This window comes from Anas acuta, chromosome 12 (assembly GCF_963932015.1).
Source record: "Anas acuta chromosome 12, bAnaAcu1.1, whole genome shotgun sequence".
In the NCBI taxonomy this organism is placed as follows: domain Eukaryota; kingdom Metazoa; phylum Chordata; class Aves; order Anseriformes; family Anatidae; genus Anas; species Anas acuta.
Window position 1 is genome coordinate 16,089,696 of NC_088990.1, and position 26,809 is coordinate 16,116,504.

Consider the following 26,809-nt stretch of genomic DNA (forward strand, 5'->3'; position numbering starts at 1 on the left):
ATATAATCACAAGTTTTAGTAGGACCGCATAGCCCTTCCCTCTTCCTGATCTGCTCACAAATTCTCTTCTTACTACGTGCTCAGGCTGAATGTTCAAATTGTGCTTCTTATGGAAGGTTCACTTCTTTTTCAGAGCCATTTCTAATAACATTTCCTTTCTTTGACTTTTGTGGAAATTTTTTTTGAATTCCATTATTGTGTAGACAATCTGGTATGATCCCTGCAGTTTATTTCTGTTGAGCTTTGCGTTGAGCACAGTTTGTTGTCTGACCAAAACATTCTGCTTGTTGTATTTGACACACTCTCCATGAAGTGTCTATTCTTAATTTGAAATGAAGATTTAGAGAGATGAAAAAGATATTTTCAATCCTTCCATACTTTTATAAACTTTGACTTGGTTCTAATTTGTGTCTATCTCTTTTTGCCAGCTATTAGTATCATAAAACAATAATAAAGGTGTAATTAACTTTATTTTCTATCTAATTTTGATAAGCTAAACATGGATTTCCAAGTCTCACTTTCTGTTTCTGTATTTTCTCTGTCATGCAAAGCAATGTAGAAAAAAATGCTTTGGCTTTGTGGGTATATACCTTCCTAGTGTTACATAGAGAGCAAAGTTTGCCTTTTTGCAATTACATTACATATGCTGCTGTTTGTATCTTTGGCTAAGTTTGCCTTGGGATTGCACGGGAAGCTTGTGGTCAGTCTGTGCCCACCATGACATTCTAAAGTTAGCAATTCTAGAATTCTGTGTACTTGCTTAACTTTTATGGAGTTCTCATTTCACAGACAAAAAATCAAAGTACGAGAACTTTGCCATGTGCATCTGAAAATAGCTTTAAAAAAGCCGCATTAAAATTAAAAAATGGGTTTGTTTTTCATAGTTCTGCCTAAGAAACTCTAATAGGTCACAGAGCTATATGTTGTTATTAATTCAGTGTTTTTTTAAATTCAATTGTGTATAAATATTGAAAACAATAAGGCCTTTTTCCAAGTTCAATGTAACAGTGGCAAAGTTTATGACTTGATTCATTTGTAAATGCTGTAGCTTGACTATTCCAAAACACTTTGGTTTTCTAAAACTTTCTTGCAAACAGGTGAATTCTGCAGAAAGGGATCAGTAAAAGGTCATTAGACGTGGCTATCACCTGCAAACCAAAAATCTGTAGGAATCTCACAGTGTACTGGTTAAAAATAAGGAAACTGGACTGGCAAATACTTTCTGAGACTTTCCCAGGTTTGCATTAACTAGTTGTCCTTATGCCTCAGGAACTTTTACATCAAGCACTGCAGATCTGCATTGCTGCCATTCTTTTCAGAGGGTAAGGCTTGCAACAAGAGAAGGTGTTTTCAGTGTGTTTTCTGGACCAGGTTACTTTCATCATTCTTTTCAGTTACAAGAACAGCTTTTTATCAACACTGGTAAAACTCTTGGCTACTATTATGGCTGAGTTACTAAAATCGGAAGCACTGTTCTGTCAGCTTGGTTATGATTACAAGACTTTGCAGTATTCCTCCTTGTTGTTTAGGACTCCGGGGGGGGGATGCTTGCTTGACAGCAATTTGTACCTTCTTCTCTAGTCTTATAGAGACTTTGAAGTAAACACCCAATGGGAAATAACTTTTGAGAGCCTGGCCATCTACAGATAAGTGTCTTCAAATTCATGGCATTTCCAAGACATCATTAATCCTGATGTTTTTGTGTTAACAATTAAGAGACAAGTAAAGGATAATTAATGTATCCCTATGGAAATAGAAGGACACCTAAAAATATTTGCTGACTGTACCAGATAATAAATAACTGTGGCTTGAGGAGAATATATGAGCACCACATATGTCAGCAAATTACGGAGTAGGTAGAATGACTGTGACAGTTGCTTGGCTCTCTGAGTAGCATTTGACTCTGAGGACGTGGAAACTGGATCTGATATTAGACATTGAGATAGTTCAGGACTCAGGCTTGAAGCAGATCACTCTGTATCAAAAACATCTCCTAGGGACCTGAGGTTTTGTCTCTATTCTTTCAAAGACTATAGGAGTTGGGGGGGATGTCACAAACAAAAACTGATTTATTCAGCCAACCTGCCTGAAAATGTTCTGTGTAATTAAGACCTACACTGTCTTCATTAGATTAGTTAGTAATCTGTCCCCTCAATCTTCAGCACTTGGGAACTCTGCCTCTGTTGCTGTTTGGTTCTACCGGTCACCAATGCCACAATTTCAGGTCTCTGGTTTTGGTACTAACTTGCCTTTCCGCCACTGTATTTTTCAGTGCTTAGTGCTTGATCACCGAAAGCATGTACTGAGCCTGTAACTTCATTCAGAGGTATGCTCCTCGTGCACTGATGTACATCAGCGTAAATGATTCTGCTTAAGCACTAGTAGTTGCATTCTGTGAGAATAATGATGCTCACTACTGACTTCAATAGCCACCTTTTTCTCTTAATGTGTCTGCTGCAGCATAGGGATGATCTATGAGGCGATTTACCTTAGATATAAGAACGGATTTTTAAAAACATAAAAAGTCTGTGGAAAAAAATGTATCATACTTCCTGTTTGCCTTTCTGATTTGAGTTGAAAAGAAAAAAAATCAATGATCTTTTACTTCCACTGTGCCGGGAGCATGCACTTGCCTTTTGCTGCTACATGTATGAAAACAAAAATAATTGGAGAAGTTTTCATGGCTGTCTGATCTAAAACTCTAATGCTGACCTTCTGTATTTTGACAGACCTTCTGTGTAGGTGTGGAGGAACTTGAAGATCACAAATAAATCAGTTATCATATTGTTAGCTTCCAGAAGCAGCAGGTGCACGGCAACGATCTCTTGATAATGTGGAGGACTCTTTAAGGGATAAGGGAAAAGGCATAGGAGGAAGTATGTTAAAATGCCAACAGTATAGACAACTATCAGGAACTGAGGGATTTGTGAAATTCAAATATAAAATAAGAAAGATACCAAACTGCATCAAAAATAGTATATTTAGCTAAAAAGCTGTGCTTTTACTCGTAGAAATATTTTCATTCATTTATATAAATTATCACTTTCAGCATTTATTTGTATAAATGATTATACCTTTGTTTTTCTGCTTGACTGTTTAATGGTGAAGTGTAGCAGAGATATATAAAAGTAATTGGTGTTTATTTCCAGCTTTATGTAGAGCTTAATTGAAGTAATGAATGTGTAGTTCAGCTAACAGAAATCAGGAGATTGGCTTCCTAGTCAAGAAATGTCTGTGGTAAAGGATACTGACCCCATGGAAATTGAGAGATGCAGTAGATAGATGGTCTCCCTCAGAGAACAGTGTATATCAGCAGAATTCAAAGAAAAGCGTGTAATTAACGGAGAGAGGAATTTACAGTACTGTCATGTGGTTGTACAAAACCAACTCCCCCAAAATAGCCTCCTATTCTCTCTCCCTCAGACGGTTCCTTTTATAAGTCTCTTGTGGAAGGCTTGGCAAAGGGAAGAGGAAGCTGAGCAGCTATCAATGTCTTGTTACACAGAGATCAAAATGGTTATTTCCAGCTGTCTGCTCAGCTTTGAGTGAGTTTGCATTTTAGCCAAAAAAGAGAGAAATGTTAACAAAATGTCCTTTGCTGCACTATTTTATTTGAGAACCAAACCTAAACTTCATTTTAACTCCTATGGTCTAATATTAACCTAGTTTTGCATATAAGCTTCTCAGAAGGAATACAGCTAGTCTAAAATTCCTCTTACTGTGTGCCTGTTAGTATTTCTGCTAACCTGCATCATGCCAAATAGGAAGAAATGACGGGATTTGAACTGACCTTGTGGGTTGCTTTATTAGCAGAACAGACTTCCTTACAGGGGAAAGAAGGCGATGGTGGACTTTGCATCTTAAATGGCTGTCAAGTTGGGGGAAGTTTTAATCATTGTCCACTGGTGTAGTGGCACAAAATGAAGATCATTTTATGTTAATGAAAACTAACAATCAGTTAATAGTCTGGAAGGACAGAAATTGGTTACTATTTCTCTGACCCTTTCTAGCTTATTCATCTTTTCATTTTGACTTGCAGGTTTAATAAATAATTGTTGTTATCTGGTAAAAGAGCTCTTGGGAGCTAGGAATAACTGAAGAGGTAAAAACTTTTGCAGTTGAAAGGTGTATTAGTGTATTCTGTAGCCACTTCTTGGTTCCTGGAATTACATTTTGTTTGTTTTTATATCACTTATAACTTTGCCTCTTGTACCTGTAATCCAAAGTCACAATATCTAGAGAGAGTCCTATGAAAAAAAATCCTAGAAAACTGTGAAGGTAAAATGCCAGAACTCCTCTAGTTCAGTATAGCTCTTGTAACTTCACCAGCACATGCAGCTGGAAACATACGGTGCATTAAAAAGATGGAAGTTGGTCATGGTTCAGCTGAGACATTTAAGTAAGGGCTCCCGAGTCTTGCCTGTTATATAAATGTTGTAATTTTGCCTTTTGGTCCTAAATAAGATAGATGATCTCATAATTATTGGCAATTATGAATCCTGTCTCCCAGCAGCATCTCACAAAACAGCCAGGTATACAAGTACTCAGGGAGAAGTCCTGTCTGTGGCAAAATACACTAGCAGTGCTCAGCATTTAATTCCCATTGTGTCAAAGGTGAACATTTTCCATTTCCTTAAATATGTAGGGTAATACAAGCACAGAAATTAACATCAAACCTAGACAGGACAAAGTTGAGACAGATAGGGAAAGGAAGAATTTTAAAGAGTTTCCTGTGTTTTAGAGAGCTCAGTCAGTTCACAGCCTTCCAACCTTTTTGAATTCGCCTGTGAAATTGAATACCCATGTAACTCGAGGAACAAAAACTGCTCTCTTGCTGCAGTTGACCACATATTTGTCCATCTTGGGCATATCGTTGCTCGTGAGGAGCTCTTAAGGTAGAATTCTCTCATTTCTCCTTTCAGCCTTGCAGCCAACACTTTCAGCTAAGAATTCTTGCCTGCTTTCTTGGAAGGAGGACAATGACTTAGAAATTAGTAGCTTTACTTTTTACATGCTTAACTGCTCAAAGTCTAAGATGAAGGATGGCCCAGAACACTTATGAAATAAGAACCTTGATTTTGTACTTAGAACTACTTTATACTGTCTGCCAAACACTGGATTTATGTCTGGTTATTTGTAAACATCTCGGACTGTACCTCTGTGCATTTGTATCCCCATAAGGGAAAGGACGGCATGAATCATACATTCCTGCTGAAAGCTCACGTGCCTGTTAATTGCTTTGCTACCAAGCCACAGAACAGCCTTGTGTGAAATGCTGGTTGAGAATCATGGGCTAAAAGAGATGCTGTTGCTCCCACCTGACAGCTGATACTTCCCATTTGTGGGACAGCTGCTGTTCCAAGAACACCTCTGCATACCATGGTTTGGCATGTTTGGGATTATGAGAGGCACAAAGTAGTGACTCTGCAGGAGGTTTTGAATTGATCAGGATGCCATTGAAAATAGGATTTGTCTGCTAGCAAGGCAGTTCACAGCCTTCAACCCTGTTCTGTAAGCAGGGAGGCTTTATTTGGTTATTGTTGTTATTATTTTTAATAGGGGGTTGGTTCAGTGGAAGCTTTGCATTAGTGTTAGTATTACTGGGATTGTGATTTTTTTTCAACTTCATGAGTAAATTATATGCACAGTGACAGTAAAATGTTTAAGAAACGCTGGCAAAAATGTTACATTATTGGTACCATTTCTCCAGTCATCGTCATCTTGTTTTCTAAATGCTGTTGCATTTACATGTGATTTTTCATTAACTACAACAAAAAACTGGCATTGAATGTAAAGTAGATGGGCAAATACTGTATTTAATTAGAATGGTTATAAATCCCAGGTGTGTTCACTTTAGTTTTACTGCCATTTTACTAAAATACTAATTTTGGTTTCTTATATTTGTTACTATGAAAAATGATGCTCTCTCTTCCTCATAGCTTAGTTCAGCAGCGTTGTCTTTTTGTGCTTCTACAGACCTCATTTTTATTTTCATAAATACAACATCTGTAATTTTTCAAGTCGCTTTCTCTCTGAGCATTTTGGCTTCTTTTTCATTGTTTTGTGAAAGTTTCACATTCATTCTTACTGGATGCTTTTATTGCTTTTGCTTCTTAGATACAGGCACTAGCAGTTCTTGAACTGTCAACACAATTTGTTTAATTATCTCTAACCTCTCCCTTCCCCTTCCGCATCCTTTTTCTTATATGTTTTTGGTCCTGTTTAACTTTAGGCTGCATTTCCTGCCCTTTTTAAAATTTCCTTTGCTGAAGTCCTGCATGTGTGTTGTTGCAGGTTGGCCTTCACTGCAGTCCTTCCTATTTAGATCTTTCCTTCTCAGATTGCATCCTTTCTGGCGCGTTGTTTATCATTGTACCAAGAATTGCTGGTGACCTTTCAAATGTTCTTTTTAACATATTGGAGTAGGAGGATATTTGAAAGCTGTGGGTGTGGCTTTGTAATTGCATGCTTGCTATTCCTACTAATTAATGATGAGTGTCCTCTCCTTCTCTGATGACTGTTTTTAAGAATTGAAAGAAAATGAATTTATTAACTGTTGCAATGCCACTAAGTGATGCTATTTTAGAAAAGAAAAAAAGAAAGCCTAAGTAACAGCATGTCACTCAGGTCTTGCCACCTGAATGTTATCACCTGAAAAACATAAGATCTAGTAACAGTGCAACAAGTGTAGGCTGCTGAATGGGGGCCTGATCTGTGTTAGTAAAGCCTGTCAGATGTGATCTGATGAAGCATGTGCTTAACTCAGAGCAAGCAAGGATTAGGTCTCTTTGTCCTCACAGCACAATGGAGCTGAAGACTTGACTAAAGAAAGACTAGGTAAAAACAAAACAAAACAAAAAAAAAAAAAACTGGACACTTTTTCTCCATTCCTGATTTCTGGGCCAGTTTTAATTGCAGAAAAATAAGGGTGAATAAAGATATCTAAGCACTGTGAACACTCTTGCAAAGCCTGGGTGATGCTAGTTCTATTAACTTTATGAAGGAGAGTTCTAAACAAAAATAAAAAATCAGTAGGTGATATTCTTGAGCCAATGCAATGCAAAACTCCAAGGGTTCCTGGTGCTTTTCTTTCAGATCTCAGTTTTCAAGCTGATCAGCTTGTTGAAATGCAGAGTAAGATGTAAATAAATTTTCTGACAGAAAGAAATCAGGACCTTGTCAGGAGGTCACTCAAACTTTTCCAAGAGAGCTTTGAAACTAAAACCAAACAAAACACCTCACCAACCCCTGTTATTTAGTTGGATTGTTTTATCAAAAATCTGTGCAAAAGGTAATGTTTAAAATCCTGCTTCATTAAATTTCTGAGTTGTCTGTACACAATTTGGGTAGACCTGTGCGGTGTCAAGAGTTGGACTTGATGATCCTTAAGGGTCCCTTCCAACTCAGGATATTCTATGATTCTATGATTCTATGAATTCATTCTCTTCCACTGAAGTTTTATTAGTTTGTTCAGTGATTTAGACAAATCTATTTTGGAAAGTGAAATTTTTAATAACAGTAAAGAATGTAAAAGGATGTGACACAACTGAGAGATGGTCAGTATGTCTGAGTGTGGTCATGGTGCTGGAGAAAAGCATACGGTCAGATCAGCCCCTGCAAATGGAAATGCTGAAGCATTGCAAAAAATTGAAGCAAACATACAGCAGTGGATGGGTGCAGAAGGCTGCAAGTTCTGTAGAGATAAATAATAAAAACAAAACAAGAACACATACAATAAAAAAACAAACAACAGGATATAAGATATAAGAAAAATAAAATAGAAAAGAAAGGTTCACATCTTTGCCCATTTGCTGTGTACTTTCAAGGTGTTTATCAACTGCATTTTTGTTTGGGGAGGAGCAGCTGTAAAATGTTTTATCCAAGGAAACCTCTTTCCCTGCTGATGCTTTACGTGGGAATGATTTCTCTGTTGAAGTTGATGTTTTACGTGTACGGGGAGATGTTTCCATGTTCCAAGCGTGGTCACATACAGACATGAGAAGAATGTCTTTTTGCTGTTTCCAGGCAAAAACTGGGACCTGACAGCTGCTTTGAGTGACTATGAGCAGCTCCGGCAGGTGCACACCGCCAACCTGCCACAGGTGTTTAACGAGGGCAAGCACTGCAAGCAGCCAGAGCCAGAGCAGCCCCCTCAGGTGACAAAGGCTGAGCGGCCCTGCCTGCAGAGGCAGGATGACATTGCTCAAGGTAAGAGCTCTTCTTGGGGGCTTCTGGGGGCAAGCAGCTTTCTAGCTTGTCTGCTGGTGACTTGTGCTTGTCTGTGTGGAGCTGGAAGTCATCGTCCTTCAGGCTGTGAGCTGTGTCACTGTGATGGGCTTTGCGGTGCTGCCACTGGACCCTGCGTTACACATTTCGTTTGTCATGAGCTTTTCCTCAGCTCTGCAAATTACGTTTTTAATGAGCGATTCATACAAAAATGCATTGTTCTTAAGCAGTCCTGTGGTATGCATAAAGGGAGTTAATAAGAGGGTGTCAAAGACCACTACTGGATGCAGTTTTCTGTGCTTCATGAGACCAAGAAAGGTTAATAATAATAATAATAATAAATTTTTAAGTTGGCATTTCAACCTTTGCATTCTTTTTGATAGTATGTGAGTAGTCTGTATGAAATCTATGAATTTCAGCTCTAAATTCTTGTTCTTTTATGGTTTTCCAGAAGAAAGAACAGCCCTACTCAAGCCCCACCAAATAGAAATTTAAACCTTAGGAAGAAAAGTGAGTCAGCTACCTCTAGCAGTTGATTTCCAGTACAGCATGAGAAGCATTAGAATTTACTTTCTTGCATGCAATTCCTTTATAGGTTTTATTGCAGACCCCTATTTTGCTCAGACTGTTGGAATGCATTTCTTTTTCATACTACTTTATCAAGGAACTGTAGTTTGCACTAAGGTAAATCTAAAAGCCTGATAGTTTCTTATGTAGGGACGTAATAGCACTACCTTGATGATTTCAGTAGGGCTTTCTATGCAGGTGTTAGAAGGATGAGAAAGTCTTCCCTTTTTCTCCCAGCTCTTGCCTCCTATTAAACAGGAAATGGCATCAGTTATTACAAGTATCATCAAAGCTTTATTTTAAATAGAAAATTTCCACCAGTAGAAAAGGAGCTGCAGTGCTTCTTATGACTCCTAAAAGTGTGAGTTAATACAGATAGAGGGAGGAAGAGTAGCACACTGTAGTTGATAAAGCTGTTTGCTTCCATCCTCATTAGGATTTAACAGTCAAGTCTTACACAGAAATGTCTATTTGATATTTTTGTGTCAGTAGTAGGCAGCATGGTGTAAGTTTGGCTTTAAACATCTGGACTGACAGTAAATTTGCTACCGCCTTGGTGCATAACTGAAGTCCTTCATGACTTCTTCATGATCATTGAGCCATCTCTGACTAAAGTTCTGAAATTGGAGCGAGGAGGATGTTCTGGGAGGAGCAGTGAAGGGAAAGGAGGGTCTTGTGATGGACCAGTTTAGGTTAATCTCCACTGTTAAGGATGGATAGAGTGAGTACAAGTTGTTGGCAGGCCTGAGGTCAGTCTCTTTGAAGCACAGAAAGGCAACAGGACTGTGGTTCTAAGGAGTGCCACTCCTCAGGTGCAGAAAGAAACTTTATGCTCAATGTTAAACTTCTGAGAGAGAAGACCAGTAGCATTTGATGAACATAAATCCCAAGCGGGTACAAAATGTTCATTTCAGTTTTAAAAGATATAAACAGGAGTACAGGCCAGAAACTAAACAGAGGGAAACTTCCTCTGGGCATCTGAGGAAATGCTCTAGCAGTGGTTTCTGCATCACTGTGAAATGATACCCCAGAACAACTGGGTGGAGTTCTTGTGTGATGAAGGAAATGTGCTGGCGTAAGGACAGCACGTGGACTCAATCAACAGAAATGCTTCAGTCCCTGCAGAGAACACAGAGTAATACAAATATCCTTTAATAAGGCTACTTCATAGTGTTGGCCAAAACATGTAGCAAAAGAAGGAAAAGGCTTGCATCTTGCAGTTTATAAGCCGCTTTTATTGTAACTGTTAAATAAACTTCTTAATCCAAAAGTTAAACTGCTTTCACGGAATTAGAGCTGTTCCATGGAAGCACAGACAAAAGGAAGAAAGGCAACTATTCCTCCTTAATGAATTGTCATCAGTTTATGCTTACCGGCTAACACAACCAGATGTTAGCTGAAGGCATTACCCCACACACAACAAAAAAAGTTGTTGCTCTCAGGTACCAATTTAATGTTTTGCAAAATATGATGCTTTCACTTGATTGCAGAATTGGAAATACTCTTTTTTGTAGATGAATATTCTACATGTTACAGCTAATCTTGTCTTATAAAATAAGAAATTACCAATTCAAATCAAACCATAATCTCGTTCACCCCCACCTGTTGTAGTAGGCAGTTTCTCAGAAAAAACAAGCAATGTTACAATTTGTCTATTTAAAAAATGAAATTGCTTTCTGAAGTTTAACTAATTCCCTTTAAAACTGCTATCTGAAACCTTTTACTTGTTGTAACTGTACAGTGTGTCTGTAGTTTGTCACAAGTTTGTAGTTTTCCCATGTTCAAAAATATTTCTCAGTTTTAACTGAATGATTTGTGGTTTAAACACTTGAAGAGTGTTAATGTAGTACGTGAGTTTTTCTGTTACCCATTTGCTGGTACCTGAACTGAGGACATGCAGTAAACTAAGATGACAGAATAGTTGTGTTTTGTCCCTTTGACATTACAATGCTTATTTTGCATTATCAACCCATTACTGGCTGTTCCATATGTGGCATATGTCAGCAAAGAAGTTCAATAAATCATAAGACGTTAGATTGAGTGTTTTAGATAAAATATCATTCCTGTATACTAGACTTGTTATTTTCATTGTTCTTTTTGAACTGTGTATTTTTCCTTGGATCAGGATTTAAAACAAAACAAAAAAACAACCACAAAACACATGCCTAAAAACTGAGTTTGTCTTAAGTTCAGTATAATGATGGAAAATTTGTGTTCAGATAGACTGTCCTGAGATTAAAACAGCGTGGCACTTGAAATGAAGTGATTGAAGAGTGCTGTATTTTACATTCACAAGTCAATCAGATAATGCTTAGAACTCTCAAATTTTCGTCCATCTGCCAGTAAATGTTTCTCATAATACATCTTTGGAAACAAACAAACAAAAGCTTTCCAGCTTTTTTTTTTTTTTTTTTTTTTTTTTTTTTTAAATAGAGGTGGTCATCTTTCATGTCCTTACTTTTACTGTTCTGTCTATTTTGCTAGAAGACATGCCATAGGGATTTGTAATCATAACTAAGCAATCCTTTGCCATAGCGAAATAACCCCAAAACAGAAACAAACAAGAAGCAGAATACATTCCCAAGTGAAATGAATAGGCATTCACCAGACTTTTGGTGCTGAATGGTTTTCAGTGTAGTGTCACAGGCTGTATCATCTTTCTGGTTTCTTTACAGAGAAGCGGCTTTCCAGAGGCATTTCTCACGCCAGCTCAGCCATAGTCTCTCTTGCTCGATCACATGTAGCAAACGAGTGCAGCAATGAACAGTTCCCTTTGGAGATGCCCATCTACACATTCCAGCTACCAGACCTTAGCGTGTACAGTGAAGATTTCAGAAGCTTCATTGAACGTGACTTAATTGAGCAGGCTACAATGGTTGCTTTGGAGCAAGCAGGTGGGTAAGGACTTCAGATGTCAGCAGCTGGGCAATCTGACATTTGCTTTGATGTTCCTAATGATGCCTCATTTCTGGAGTTTGTGCATTCCACATGGGAAATAAATATCAGAGACTAAAAGAAATCAGTCTGCTCTGCAAAATGACAAATACCCTGATCCTCTATTTCTCTTAAAGCTTTATAAAGAAAACTGTCAAATCTGCTTAATAAAACAAAGATGGTGTGGGAGGAAGGAAAGGAGGGATTGATGGGGAGGTCGGGCAATAGAAAAAAGCGGGTGGTCAAAGGGGATGGTGCTTCTAGTGCTCGTGAGGAAACTACATTGCAGTGACTAACAAAGGAAACATCTTCAAGTTCTATTGTAGCTTGAGAAACATTTTTCAATATACATCTCATATATTATTGGTTCTGTAAGAAGGAACTGAAGATTGTGAAAGTAATACTTCATTATTGCCATGAAAGAAGTGAAATTCTGATTTTAATTCAGATTTATTAGTAGTGTAAAGTTTTAAGTCATTTTGAAAGATTTGAAGAAAAAGTATTTAAAATTAATATCTGTGCCCCAGGAAACACAAAATTTATTAACAAACCATGAAATTAACACATCTATATAGTGAACGTTCAGTGTATTCACTGAAATATTGACTCTTTTTAAACTGGTGTAACTAAATGCATCTAAGCCTGTAAGAGTGGAACTTGCAGAGAGACCACAGATCAGAGGACGGAGATGTGTGATATAATTTAGGGACTGGATGATACAGGGACAGATGCATTGGTCCAAAAAATCATGTGGGCAGGTGCGGTAGGACTGAGATCCCAGTGGGGTGTAGCTTGCATGCTAGGAGATGGGACGATGGACAAACTTTACAAATACAGAACAAAAGGAGATAGAAAGGAGAGGGTTAGGTTTTTGGTCTGCAGCCAGTAGTCAGTGATGGTTTGCCTCAAAACATCAGACATTGAAATGCAGCTGTCCAGGATTTGCTTCATAAGCAGATCAGGCATTTTTAATGTAGAAAAGACAGGTAAGGAAGTGGGGAGCAGCAGTCTTATCTCCTGATCTTGTGTCCGAAACCACTGCAACAGGTGAAAAGCAGGCACATTTATAAGATTACACCACTGAAAACTACTGAGAATTCCCTGCCTCTGAGCATTCCTCTCAAATCTCTCTGACAATTAGAATGAATTATTAATTTCTTCACATTACTTTAATTGGGGCAGTACTATGATTCACACTACGGAAGTCCTTCTGTTGGCTATTTATAAAATATTATGAAAGTGGGAAAAATCAGCAAGTGTTTTGCTCCTGACGCTGGTTAGTACACTGAGTGAAGCCTGAGAGTCCCCCCAATACTATTTGGATTGTGAAGGTGTCTTCTTCCGAGAGCCTCTGGAAAGCTGAAGAGGAGGCTGTTTTGACTGTTGTGCTTGCAGTTTTGATCACAGGTATTGTTGTAACCTCTGTGGACTTAATTTACTTGTGTGAGCATTTCTTTCAAGTAAATTAGAACTTCTGGGAAACGGTTCTTCAGTTCAAGTTAGTTAAACAGGAACTGAATATTAAAAAAAAAAAAAAAAAGTTTAAGACTTCATGTAAACAACTGACTTGTCTGTATTTAAGACATGCAAATATTTTTTCCTTTTATTTCGTGCCTATTATAGACATACTGTCTGAAGTGAAGAACATGAATTAATGAGACATTCAGAATGAGACATTTTGTCTCCTACCAACAGAGGGCCCAGTTTGACTATGCTTTGGTTATTTACATCAAAATATTTGTGGATAAGGTGCATTCCTAGCAAAGGGCCAAAATCTATTTAAAAAAAGAAAAAAAAAAAAAAGAGAGAGAGAGAAAAAAGAGAGATGAAGATGACAAAGAAAATGGGACTTGAAGCTCTTGAAGCTTCAGTAGCTAAGGCTGGAGATAACTGTTAAAGGAAAAGAGATGTGTGTGCTTCTGTTCTGGTTTAAGGGCATGAATTTCAATAGGAGGAAAAAAAGCTGATTAGGCAAGAGAAGGAGGAGCTTTTTTAGGAACACAGAGTAGCTTACTGTTCACAAAACATAGCAAAAATAATAGACTAGCACATTTTGTCTGAAGTGTCCAGATGAGCTAGGCATCTATTTAAAAAAAAAAAAAAAAGTGAGAGGGGTTAAATTCTCTTTTTAGATGTGCAGGCACTTGCTGCCATTGTATCTATATGTAAAAGGTTGTTCAGGTTGCTTCCTACCTGTACAGAAACTGAGCAAAACTCCTGTTCTACTCATTAATGCTGTGTCAGATTAGCAAGGAAAGATCCAGTAAAGGCAGAATGCTTTACCTACTCTCTGCTGCTGCAGTGTATGCTTTACTATTTACATGATTGCTTTCTGATTCTTTTCTCTTATATATTAGGATTCACAGTGCACTTGTAAGAGCATTTGGGGCTTTTGTGCATCATAGAAACTCAGCTGGTCATTATTGCCTGGAATGAGGCCAGGCAGCAGGGTGTGTACAGGCTGATCTGGATGCTGTTGCAGCAGTCAGAGTAGTTCTTTCATGGAGGATGGCTCGGGTGTGATAATCTTAAATGAGGTCTGCATGAAAGGAATCACATAATTCTAAATATTTTGCTGCAGGAAGTTGATTTCCTTTACATATACGTGTTCACCGTGAGCAGCTAATGTTTAGCCTAACAGATTATGAAAGCTGCTTGGCTGGATGGGAGGTACAGATAAAGCAGAAAACTGCTGTACTGATAAGTTCAGAAATCCATAATGTAGGCAGCAGGATGGCTACAATAAGTGGTCTAACACAGGGTTTGTACTGAACAGAAAAAAAAGTTCTGTTGCTCTGCTGAAATGTAACTATAAATATTAAACTGTATGAACTTGAAAACTATTTTTTACTAAGCATATAATACAGCTGTGGTCAAAATAAACAGTAATATATTGCCTGGGTTTTACTTCCCCAGAAACAAATACCTCAAAGTTCTGGAAGTGCTTAATTCCAAACTGTTAAAAATTAAGCTTTGATTTAAAAGAGAAAAGGGGAAAAAAACAAAGTGTATTTTCAGGCTGTAAAAATATTTGTCTGTCCCAGAATTTTTAGCAGATTTTCACGCAGTCTATGCAGGGTGCTAGAATAGCAACTACTATAATTACAAGAGAACTGTATTCATTTCCTTTCTAGGCTTGAAATACACACTTACGTAATTCAGTTCTCATATGAATGACAAATACTGTATCACAGAGTAGGATGAAATGCAGTAACGTCACAGAAAAACAGATGGAGAAAGCTAGTAAGACTGGACCAGAGCTCAGCATCCATAGCTGCTTACACTTATTTCCTTGTTTCTGTGCCATCAGATTTTATGACTTGATTCCCATTCCGGTCAGCAGCTTCTGTGTTGTTTGCACATCAGCAAAAGTGAAGCATTTACTTAATTGCTCAGTTTTACTTCTGTGAAATTTCTACTTTATTTCTGTAGAATACAGAAATGTAGAATGCCCAGTCATACAGAGCTTGAGAGAGGGCTTGTTGTTTGTCAGATCTCCTTTTCCTGTGCAAGAGAGATTTGTTAAATTGCTGTATTGCTGTTTATTAAGTCTTCATAATTTTTCGGTTCTTAATTCCAAAAAAAAAAAAAAAAAAAAAGTAATAAATAATGTCTCTATAGACATTTAGTTGAACAGTAGCTTTTTAAGAATATGGACTGGAGAAAATGAAGAGGGAGCAAAGGATTTCTGCAGAGTTTTTATAGAGGTTTTCAATGTTAAGCTAATGTTTGTTTTGAATTTGTTTTTTGTGTGTTCCTACAACCTTGTGCATGTCTGGGGCAATGAATACTTCTAATTGGCCCTAGTAGATGGGAAAGGAGCACAGTATGAGCATTTTTATGGGGTAATCAAAAAGCAGAATAACTTCTGTTGCATATTTTTATTTTCTTGCTTAAACTGTTAATGGAGTTTTGCTTAGAGGACGTCATGCATTCTTACCTTATGCCAGTATGTAAGGCAGCAGGGGCTGATATTAAAAGCAAGCCTGGCCCGTATTAACACTTGACATGCCTTTGCTGTTCTCCACTGCCTTCTTTTTGAGCCATTCATGTCATATAACTGCCTAGAATCTTTTTGGTGCTTTTCTTCCTGTAAATACTGGAACAAGAAGCAATATACCTGTGACTTGTAATAACATATGGAGGCTTATGGAAATAAAACTTAAACCCTTCTAGTGTCTATTAATAATACTCCAGCATGGAGCATCCTGGGCAAAAGCTGTGTTTTATAATAGCTGGCAGAGAAATATTTCTTATTTCCTTTTCTTCTAGTTATAGCTCTTTCAACCTGTCAAAAAAGCTAGTTCATATTCATGACTACAGATGTAGTGGGTTTGTGATAGGGCAGCTTTTCATGTTTGCAACTTGTCCTGGAAGTCATCAGATCCTAGATTTTAAGGTAGTGATTTTCTTCCAAAGCTTAAAAAACTTCCTCTGAGGTACAGCTTACCTTCTCTGCATATAATACATGCTGTGTAGCTGCTTCTATATCAGCCTGTTTGATTCTTGTCGTGCCCTGCAAATAAGGGAGCAGTGCTCTTCCTCTCCAGGGAGAGCCAATACATGCTTTGCATTATGTGAAGTATGATGTATAATACATGTACATAGTGCAGGACTAGGATAATATCAGAATACAAGTTGGCAATCTTTTTGGCTACAAGGATACTAGATTCTGTTGGCATTAAGTCATAAGTGCGTTGCAAAGAAAGGGCAATATCGTGATTTTGTGTGTCTCCAATTGTTTATTGCTAGGTAATAGATCTGGAGAGGACTTTTAATCTCACGGTAAAATTAAGATCAAATTTTGATGTGCTACAGAATGTGGCTGTATTAATTCTCATGGCATTTTTACTGTAAAACGAGATGTTTCTTGAAACTGTGTTTTTTAAGATTAAATAGCTTTTGTGAACAAGTAAGAAGCAAAATCAAGTAGGAGACCAACAAGGGAGGGAGAGTGAGAAATCGTCTATTGATACTGTCTTATCAGAGCATTGAGAAATAAGCCTGAGGCACCACTGTTTCCAGTTTTGATTTAAACTCCACATTCCTGTTGTTTCCCTAAAGGTATCTACTATGACCACTAGATTTGAAAAAACGAAAACGCACCACCTTTTTTTTTTTATAATCCAATGTATTTCTGGTGTTTTTTTAGCTAGCCATCAGCTTCTTGATATTAAACAAGCCCACAAATTTGTTTTGCGTCATCTGCTTGAAATCAGAAAACTTTTATAGAAAGCTCCTCAGCTATTAAAATCATGTATAAACATGAGGCTGTATCATTTATTGCCAATAGCTGCTAGTTAATCTCCAAAGCAATGCCACTTATTATTCCCCTAACTCCTCGGGTCTGTCTGTTTTAGGTCTTCTAACAATACTTTAAGCAGCACCTTGGTTTAACTTAATACTGAATATATCACCAAAGCATTCTGCAAGAAACAGGTGGTAAGTTGTTATTGCACAGCCCGCAGACACGGGAGTTGCTAAAAACGATAACTTGTTATTTAAGATTTATCTTCCCCAAAGGCTGTCCAATAGCACTTTAAATTAAGCTTCTTTAAGGCATATTTAATTTAGAATTTAATAAGTCTAGTCTGAGATGCCAGGCATTTAGAAACTAGCTGCCAAATCATATGAGGATTATCAAATGTGCTTATTTACTGATTTGCTATGCATTTTTACCTTTATGGTGTAGTAACCATCAACCTATACTGACTGATTGAAATTTAATGACATAGATCTTGCTTAGTAGTCAGAACGAGTACTTTAAAGTAACATATTAAAATATCATTAGGCTTTTTTTTTTTCTTTTAAGAATGGGTATTAACCTCCTGTAACAAATAACCTTCGGTATAATTTTGTAATGAAAATACATTAACAGAGGAAACTTTTCTTATTTCTTTGTACTTAGAATTTCTATTTTGGGGGTTTAACCTCAAAAGCAAGACTTACTGTACACATATATCTATCCTCATCTTGTGAGGAAAGGAATTGGGGAGGCACAAGTCTGCAAAGAGCATTAGCAAAGAAATTGAGTCACCATGGGCTTCCTATTGCATTATTCATTGTATCAATTGCACATTACCTTTAGCCTTTCCTATAGCCTTTCCAAAAGTCTTATGAAATATACCAACTATACTAATCATTGTTAATCATCTGTTCCTCCTTATCCCCAAAGTTGCCATATAATTAGTCACATTCTCTTTATGTTAAAAACATTCACGTGAATGTTTCACCCATACTTAATACCCCAATAAACTACCACATGGCAATCTGTGTGCCAAGAATGATGGACTTCTAGTTTTGACTTTGACATTGATATTCTCCATGGCTTGATTTGCTTCATCCAGATACATCAAATATCTGACCTCAGTCAGTCTGTTTTGCAATATTTTGTAATCTGTGAAGCTTGCTACATATAGCAATGATCCATAAGGGGTTCTCTAAATGTTCTCAAAGGGTAAAGCTACATGCTCTCCTAAACATTGAGTTATGGATTTGGTTTCATTTTAAGTTTCTGGTAATGTGCAGCTGTTGATTGTAGGCCTAATCATGATTCACTCTATGACAAATACGAAGGAGAATCATCTGTTTGAACAATTCACCTGACTAAAACTATCTACTTAATACACTTACCTAACAGCAGTGTTTTTTTTGATTAGCACACACATACTAGTTTTGTCTTCTGAGATGTTATTACGGCAATACAGCCTATATATAGGATGACAATGTTCATTACTTCTGGGAAATAAGGGTATTTAGGCAATGAACTTAGAAGTCCACTCGTGAATGCAGCATATGGGAACAGAAAATGCAAATTAATTAAAGGTGTTCTCTTTTATTTCAAGTACATTTAAATAATAGTTATGGTTTAGGTGCTTCTTATTTCTAATCTTTCAGTTTGTACTTCTAACGTTAGATTTAATTTTACTTGGCAGAAAGGCTGTTCACGGTTAACCTTCAACATTACACATCATCACCGTATGCCTGTACACATCCTGGGTTAGTACCCATTACACCATTTTAACAGATGCTTTCTTTTCAGGGCGATTAAATTGGTGGTCCACAGTGTGTACAAGCTGTAAACGTCTTCTTCCCTTGGCGACAACAGGTGATGGGAACTGCCTCTTGCATGCTGCCTCTTTAGGTAAGGGAAAGTCTGCACATGGAACCTCTTGCCACGTATTTACCACTTTTTTGTATCCCTAGCAAAAACTCTGAAACAAATGGAATGCAAAGACGTATTAATAACTTGGTTTTTGAACAAAATTTCAAATTTTCAAATTTTACTTACAGAACTGTTTGTTGTAGGCATGCTTGAGGGATAGAGGTATAAATTTCGTGAGGTAGTATCAGAAGTATAATTAGAACATCATCAAAACCATGTTATCATAAACACCAGTGATGTGCATTTTCCTTACATAGCCCAACCTAACACCACTGAAACAGAAAAATCCAGGTGCTTAAGCAGGGTTGTCCTCCTTGTGGGCAAGGAATTGCATTTGTTCTCTTCTGACTTTGTTAAACTGTTGTTATGCTATCTTCAAGAATGCAATATCTAGTTATCCCTGTTCATTCCTTGGAGATCTTAACTCTGTGAAAAACAGTTTGAAGTGAATTAAAGATAATTTCCGGTTGATTAATTAAATGTTAATACAAGATCTTTGAAGCCTTTCTTCAAATTTTATCAAATAAATAAAAACCTATGAAGCCAAGAGCCTTTGATGTGCCTTTCATATCATATATATTATGAGGCAACGTTTTTTGTTGCTAAAATCTTGTGCCAGTAGAACTCCAAAAGGTGACTTTTTCAAAAACACTGGGTTTTTAATCATTTGAAGAGACTGATCTTTTGGAAAGTAGTAGTAGGAAAATAGCTATTGTTGTTTCCAGGGATCCTTTTATCTTTGTCTACTCCATGTTTTAGCTAGGAGGAATTGCATACTATTTACAGCAAATGTTAGGAGTGTTTTGACTTGCAAGGTCTGAAATAAGCATATTCAATGCCAGCAGCTGATAATACAGTAATTGAAACATGACTGTCTATGTTGGTGAGAGCTCTGCTATTTAGTCAAGGTTACTACTCTCAATTATGTGAAGATAGATGAACTATCTTAAAACAAGACTGAAAGTCTGTGGCCAGTTGTATTTTTAGACTTCCAATCATCCAGAGTGTTTGCCTTGTTATTTGGATGTTGAAGCCGAAGGAAATTTGCCATCATGCTGTGTAAGAGTGGATGCCTGTGGGTGTCACGATCATCATCTGAGATGCACAAAAGTGCCTTGTCATTAGCATTCTTGTGTCTGCAAGCTCTGTGGGCAACTACAGCTAGAACAGACCCGTGTGTTGAATATTCCATTCCTTGCAGCAAAGTTTAAGTTGCATGTAAGCATATACTGAAACAACTCAAATTCTTGGTCATTCCTTAAGCAGAGCTTAAACTTTGTTAGAATCTTCTCTTATTGTTCTTTGTATTATCTATAATGACTGGTTTGTTAAGGAAACTTCAAAAGTAATGAATGATTTGCTAAGGAGAATTTTGAATAATGTATAATCTCTGCTGCTTTTGTGTACAGGGCAATATTCATTGGATTAGTACTTACTATTGCTGTTTCACTGTAGCTCGTATAAAACTGAGTGCCTTCTTGTGCTGCTTTAGGGATGTGGGGATTTCATGACCGGGACCTTGTTTTACGGAAAGCACTCTACACTATGATGAGAAGTGGAGCTGAAAGGGAAGCACTGAAAAGAAGATGGAGATGGCAACAGACCCAGCAAAATAAGGAGGTCTGTACTGTTCGAAATCAAACTTGTTAACATCATTTACTATAAAACAAACAAAAGAAATTTGGTGTGAAAGTTTCAGTTGCCATCAAATTCCTTGCATTTCTATTTTGCATGGGGGAAGAGAGATGTATTTGTATTTAGAATTTGAGCATCAGAATGCAAATGTGTTTGTAGCTTTGTGGGCATAAATATGAACTGTTTTGTTCCTACGAAGGTCTAGGACGTGTTTGGAACCTGTAGAAAATTTTAGTCTGTAAAATACAATGTATAAATTAGCTATCATAAGCTTTATAAAATGAGTGGGTGAAATCTGCAAAAGAAAGAAAAAGTAAACCTCATTTAAGAAAGATTTCCCCAGAGTGATGAGCTAGCATTCCTGGAACTGTGACGAACTATTTTGTGTGTGTGTGTGTGTATATATATATATAAAATAACAATAAAATCATCTGTAGATTTGGCTTAACTGTTGATTAAAAGCTGTACTTCACCATGTATTTTTTGGGAACTGCTATTTGGTTAAGTTTTTTTTTTTAAAGTTAAACAAAGTTGTTATGCATTTGTTTTCTTCTTATATGTGATGTTAATGGAGAGCTACTGGGCTGCTTTGCTCTCTGGAAAGCAGAGAGGACCACCATCTGTTTTCAGTGAAGCTTATACAAAATAATTAATACATTCTGTGGAAATATGAATAAAGGCATCTCTGAATACAGCAGCATTGACTCTCTACAACCCTCACAGGTTGTTTGTGACTTGTTTGTAACCTGCTTTTTGTGGACAGCAGTCACTGAGAATAGAGCTGAGCTGTCATTGACTCAGCTACTTCAGGCTATGTGAAAACAAAGGGCACAGAAGCACTTCTTGGTCTGCCAAGGAGGGCTTTCCTAGCAGTGCCGTGTATTGGAGAAGAAAGCAAGGCTCTCGAAATGGGCAGTAAGGCATGCTAACTGTGGTCGCAAAGAATTCACATGGGTACGAGTAACCGCATCTCAAATAGTGGATCACCAGCAGCGTGTTAGCTGGATCAGATCCACATCTTGAAAAGTAATCCAGTATACAGTTGGTGTCTTAGATATTTTTTAGTAAGTTAATGTTCTTTCTGCCTGAATAGAATTGTTGAACAATTAATGGCCCAAGATAATAAGTTGTAACCTGTATAAAGCCTGAAAAAGTTGGTTGCAAATGTCACTACAGAATTCTGCTTAGATTTTGTACCAGCATAACAGTAAAATGGTGTTCTTTCTCTCCCATAGTCAGGTTTAGTGTATACAGAAGAAGAATGGGAACGGGAGTGGAATGAACTGCTTAAGCTGGCATCAAGTGAGCCTCGCACACATTTCAGCAAAAATGGAGGCACCGGTGGTGGGTAAGTTTGGAGTATGACAAAATGTTTTCATTTTTCTTCACAGTAGGAGAAAAGTACAAATGAACAATGCTTATAGGAGCATCAAACCACTTTTTAAACTGGTTGGGGCTTTTTTGGTGTGGTAGAATGCCATTATTGAAACCTTCCATTAGAATATTTTGCAATCTGATTCAGTTTTCTCATGTGGTTGCCATGCTAATGTGAGGGTAATTTGCATCCAGAAGTCCTTTTTTTGCTTTGTGGTTCAAACATGGAAAATATTTAGAGAGATCTTTCTCAGGGGCAAGTTACCAAGTAACTCTTCACACTTCTACTTTCAATGTGCTCTTAACCCTGAAACTTACAAAAAGAAAAGCAAGTATTTTTGGTATTAAAGCTAAAGGTTAAATGTTAGGATGCGTTATGTTTTTATAGAGGAAGTAGAATGCTTCAGATAGAATTGGGATTGCTCAGTCTTTTTTTTCTTAAATACTGTGTACTTTATCAAATTCTTTTAGCAGGTAATTATTCCTTTTGGCTACCTTGGAAATTTAGGACTATTTATGCTGGTTTGGACACAAAACACTATATTGTCAGTTAAAAAGTACTACCAGTTAATACCCTTATCTTGGAGAACTAGGTTTGGAAAGGCATTTCCATTATTTTGCCATGTAAAAACTTTGCCATATGTAAACACTTTGAAAAGAAAAACAACAAAGGTGGAAGACTTTTCAAGTGCTCAAATTGTCCTCATTAAATTTTACGACAATTTTTTAATTCCTTCCAAGAATAGCACTTTTTTTCTCTTTGTTTTAAATTACTTGATCGCCGTGAAGCTGCTTGAGTATTAATACTGTTTAGACCCTTGTAATACTACTGAGTAAGCTATTTATTTTAATCTGCAAATGAAATATTACCTCTCTACTTTCTGAAGTACTCTGTATCTGCACTAGCTAGATGAAGAGAATGGAAAGACTCATTAATTTCAGCAGTAGTTGCATCAGACCCGTTAGAAGGTGAACTTAAAGAAAAAATTAGGGGTTCTCTGTAGTGCTGTCTTACTGTTTTACTTTCGTGCCCTACAGTCCTGCCATATAAGATACCTGTATTGATTCTTTCAGTGAGTTTTCTGAAATACAAAGTGCCAGTGGTGAAAACACTTGGCCTTGTCTCACTTCCCTACATACTGATCTAGATTCCTTCTGTATTCTGTAAAGAAAAATGAAAATTTTCATCTCATCTTTGGGCAAGTGCTTAAGTGGAAGGAACGATCCTACTTCCAGATGTGCTTATCTTCTTAAATTATTTATAGAGGTATTCAAGGTGAAGTGCTTAGACTTCTCGTTTCAGATGTGTAAAGGTAGGTGTAATTCATCCCATTGGGAAGGCTGACAGCAAAATGAATCACCAGCTATTTAGACAGGAAACCTTCCCCATCTTAAAAACAAACAAACAAACTATATTTTGCTAATAATATAAAGGAAAAAAGTTCTGCTCACAACTTTCTATGTTACGTTCTTCCTACTCAGGTTGACATCAGTATTTCTTACATTGCCAAGGTAACACACCTGTATTTTGTTTAGAAGAATTAGAAACACACTTATTTTTCCATTTTAGAGTCTCTCTGCCAAGGGTGTCACAAGAAATGATTTTTTTTTTTTTTTTTTTGGTGGTGGAAATAGCTTTACACCAGAAGTTTGCTTAAGAATTACCTTTTTTTTTATTAGTATTATTTATTAGTATTATTGGGCTACCAAACAATATCAGAAGATAATGAATTCTGATGACTACTAAACTAGTATGGATTCTGCAAGTAAAAACATTATCTCTGTTGCTATTATTATATTTCCAAAAATGTATTTTTCTTTTCCACTTTCTTCTGTTACCTGTTCCAATAATTGGAATGTGTGCTTCAGAAGAGTAGGAATATAAATGACAAGGCAGAGGAAAAAGCTGTTCCAGTGCGTTGGTTCACTAACGTTTCAATTCTGTGTCTTCCAGAGTTGATAACTCAGAAGATCCAGTATATGAGAGCTTAGAAGAGTTCCACGTTTTTGTCTTAGCCCATATTTTAAGAAGACCTATTGTTGTAGTAGCAGACACAATGTTACGAGACTCAGGGGGAGAAGGTAAGATTTTTTTTTTCATTGTAACTTTATACACCTATGTAAATTGAAGTAGTCATAAGCTTTCACACACAATAAAGGACCTAGATGTAACATATCTGAGTATTTATATGGTAGCTGCTGCCTTTTTCTGAAAGAGCAAAATGATATTTGACCTGTTAGATCAAAGTAGAAAATGCAAGGTAATTATATAAGTCTCACAGAAAATCCGTTTATCCTAGTTACTTCCTATTAACATAATAACCAAGGAATTACAGAACACAATACATTTCTTACTGGGCTAGGCTAACAAGGTTCTAATTTTGCTGTGTTATTTTGGTTCTACATAAAACTCTGCATAAATTAATCTAATTTGATATGGAAAAATTGAATTTTGAATGTGGTTTTTTTTTTTTTTTTACTAACTTTGCCACCCTCTCATTTAAATGTTTCAGAATGTTTTATTCAGTTTACACATGTGAACATTCAAATGTTAGATTCATATGTGGAACCACTTGGTCAGCTGTCTGAGCAGAGCAGCCATGATCTCTTTCACTTTTTACCATGAACTAATTGATGATAGTATGTTGCCTAAGTAAACGGGAATGAGAAACACATGATTGAGTTTATAGAAATTTACTTGTATGGAAAAATGCTGAGTAATCCCAGATTCCTTCGACTTTTGAACTACAAGTAATGGTTGTATGATTGCTATCTGCTGTAACAGAGTCAATCACTATTACTTAACTTTCTCATAATTTTTCTTATCCCAGTTTTCTCCACTCGCTCAGTTTTTTCTACTTGACCCAATCTGATTGTTACATTAATCCCAATGTTCTTCTCATTGCTGGCCTCATGGACCAGGTGATCAAATTATCCCAGTTTAACTCTCGTATGTATAAAGTATAGGTTTTCCAAAAGACTAATAACCTCATCAAATTTGGAGACTCACTAAAATGTAGATTTCTACCTAAAAGACAATACTATTCATCATCCCAAAGCTTGAACGCAGCAGACCTGTTCAAAGAAAAAGTCTTTACAAAAAGCAGTGTGTTGTTTGCATACATTTTTTCTTTATGATCACTTTGGAAATACTTCAGCAATATGGGTTCGTATTTTCACAGCAAAAGGAAAAATAATTGGTTAGAAACAGGCATGTTGAGAGACTTTTTTTGCCCAAATGTGCTGTTTCTTCCCATAATTATATAAAACAAAGTGTGGAATCTTTCAAAGGAGAGAGTTTGCTGCCCTTAGAAATGCAGCAAACACTTAAGAATCATCAAGATTTTGTTAAAAGACCATAATGTCTTTCCTAGTGAACAATTGCATTAAGGAAAACATATGTGAAGGCAGAATGGTTTCATTATTGTTCTTAGTAAATTTTCATGATAAAACTGTCTGGAAATATACCTGTTGTTATGACTATTTCCCAAATTGATTTCTCCACTTCTCTGCTGTTCTCCTGGAGCTCTGAAAATGATGTAGCACAACTGTTACACAATATAATTAAACTAAGTGTTTGTTCTTTGACATAGTTTAAAATAATAATAATAATCTAATTTTTCTTTGCAGCATTTGCACCTATACCATTTGGAGGAATTTATTTGCCACTTGAAGTTCTACCTAACAGATGTCATTGCTCACCCCTTGTTCTAGCCTACGATCAGGCACATTTCTCTGCTCTTGTTTCCATGGAACAAAAAGATCAACAGAGAGAACAAGGTATGCTTGTATTGAACACAATGCACAAAGTACTTTCGTCAACCTGTAAGTGTATTTGTCTATCAGAGAGGAAGCAGTGTCTACCAAATTTTATTGATACATCCTTAGAAGTCTAAACCTAAGTGGTTTAAACCAGGAGCCAAGAACCTTCACTTCTAATCCTTGAACTGTCACTGTCTACAAGGAAGTCCACAAGAAGGTAGACCTACAGTCAATTTGGGCCGTATTAATGGCTTTCCTAGTCAGAGCGTTTGGTCACTGAATGCTGCTGTCAGGTGTTGTCAGTGAAGGCCTGATGTAGGTGCAAAATAAGAAATGTCCTTGTTTAAAAAAGAAACAACAAAGGAAAAAAACTTATCTCTGCCAGGGTTTGTGGAACATTATGGTCGTGCTATAGTTATTTCAATTACTGCCTATTTATGCTTTCTCAGATTGCTTTAATGTTCTAATGGCTTTTCTTTTATTATTATTATTATTGTTGTTAGCATGCAGACTATTTAAGGCTAACTTAGGTGTGCTTACTCAAACTGTTGTCACTGTTGGATGTAAGCAGGGGCTTCTTCGCTCAGAGGCATCATAGTGCTTACCTTTTTTGTGTTCTTCAAATACGTGTTAAATTATTTTTCTCAAGCTTGTATACCATAATAATCTTTATCAGCAGTAAGAGTTCTTTTAGCTAGGTACACCTTAGGAAAACTACATATAAATTATTAGCATAATAGTAATTATAGTAATATACTTAGAGTAATTATACTATAAATTAAACAGTAATTATACTATAACACTCTGTTTTAGTAACCTTTTGCTATTGTGGCATCTTCTAAGTGATGCGATTGACAAAAGACAGTGAAGAAGGCTACTGCTCAGTGCATTCAGCGGTACATCCAGTATTACAAGCCACATATTCCTGTTAATGATACACAATAAGATCTTTGATAACAAGGTCACGTATTTGATTTCTCCCACAAATACTAGCAGTAAATATTGTAAATACTGTTAAATATTCTTCTTGTGGTTAGAAATTTTTATGTGCTTGTCCTGCACTCATATTCATAAAGGAAAGGTGCTGGGAGAGAAAAAGCTCCCGAATATCCAGTACAGCATTAGTAACATCAAATATTGGCTTTG

At 36.8% G+C, this 26,809-nt stretch overlaps 1 protein-coding gene and 1 long non-coding RNA gene across 10 annotated transcripts in view; one reads left to right on the forward strand and one right to left on the reverse strand.

Annotated features, from left to right (window-relative positions):
* The window catches only part of OTUD7A (OTU deubiquitinase 7A), a 159,795-nt gene that overhangs the window by 115,770 nt on the left and 17,216 nt on the right, over positions 1-26,809 (forward strand). For all 9 annotated transcript variants that reach the window (XM_068696339.1, XM_068696340.1, XM_068696343.1 and 6 more), the window contains 7 exons: positions 8,026-8,208; positions 11,469-11,687; positions 18,770-18,871; positions 20,385-20,512; positions 21,763-21,875; positions 23,856-23,983; positions 25,532-25,681. In XM_068696339.1, the coding sequence (XP_068552440.1) occupies positions 8,026-8,208; positions 11,469-11,687; positions 18,770-18,871; positions 20,385-20,512; positions 21,763-21,875; positions 23,856-23,983; positions 25,532-25,681 (1,023 nt within the window). The remainder of the gene's footprint in view (positions 1-8,025; positions 8,209-11,468; positions 11,688-18,769; positions 18,872-20,384; positions 20,513-21,762; positions 21,876-23,855; positions 23,984-25,531; positions 25,682-26,809) is intronic.
* The window catches only part of LOC137863309 (uncharacterized), a 29,531-nt gene continuing 21,578 nt past the window's right edge, over positions 18,857-26,809 (reverse strand). The window contains exons 5-6 of the long non-coding RNA XR_011100859.1: positions 25,370-25,429; positions 18,857-19,318 (exon numbers count right to left, since the gene is read on the reverse strand). This is a non-coding gene — a long non-coding RNA (uncharacterized lncRNA). The remainder of the gene's footprint in view (positions 19,319-25,369; positions 25,430-26,809) is intronic.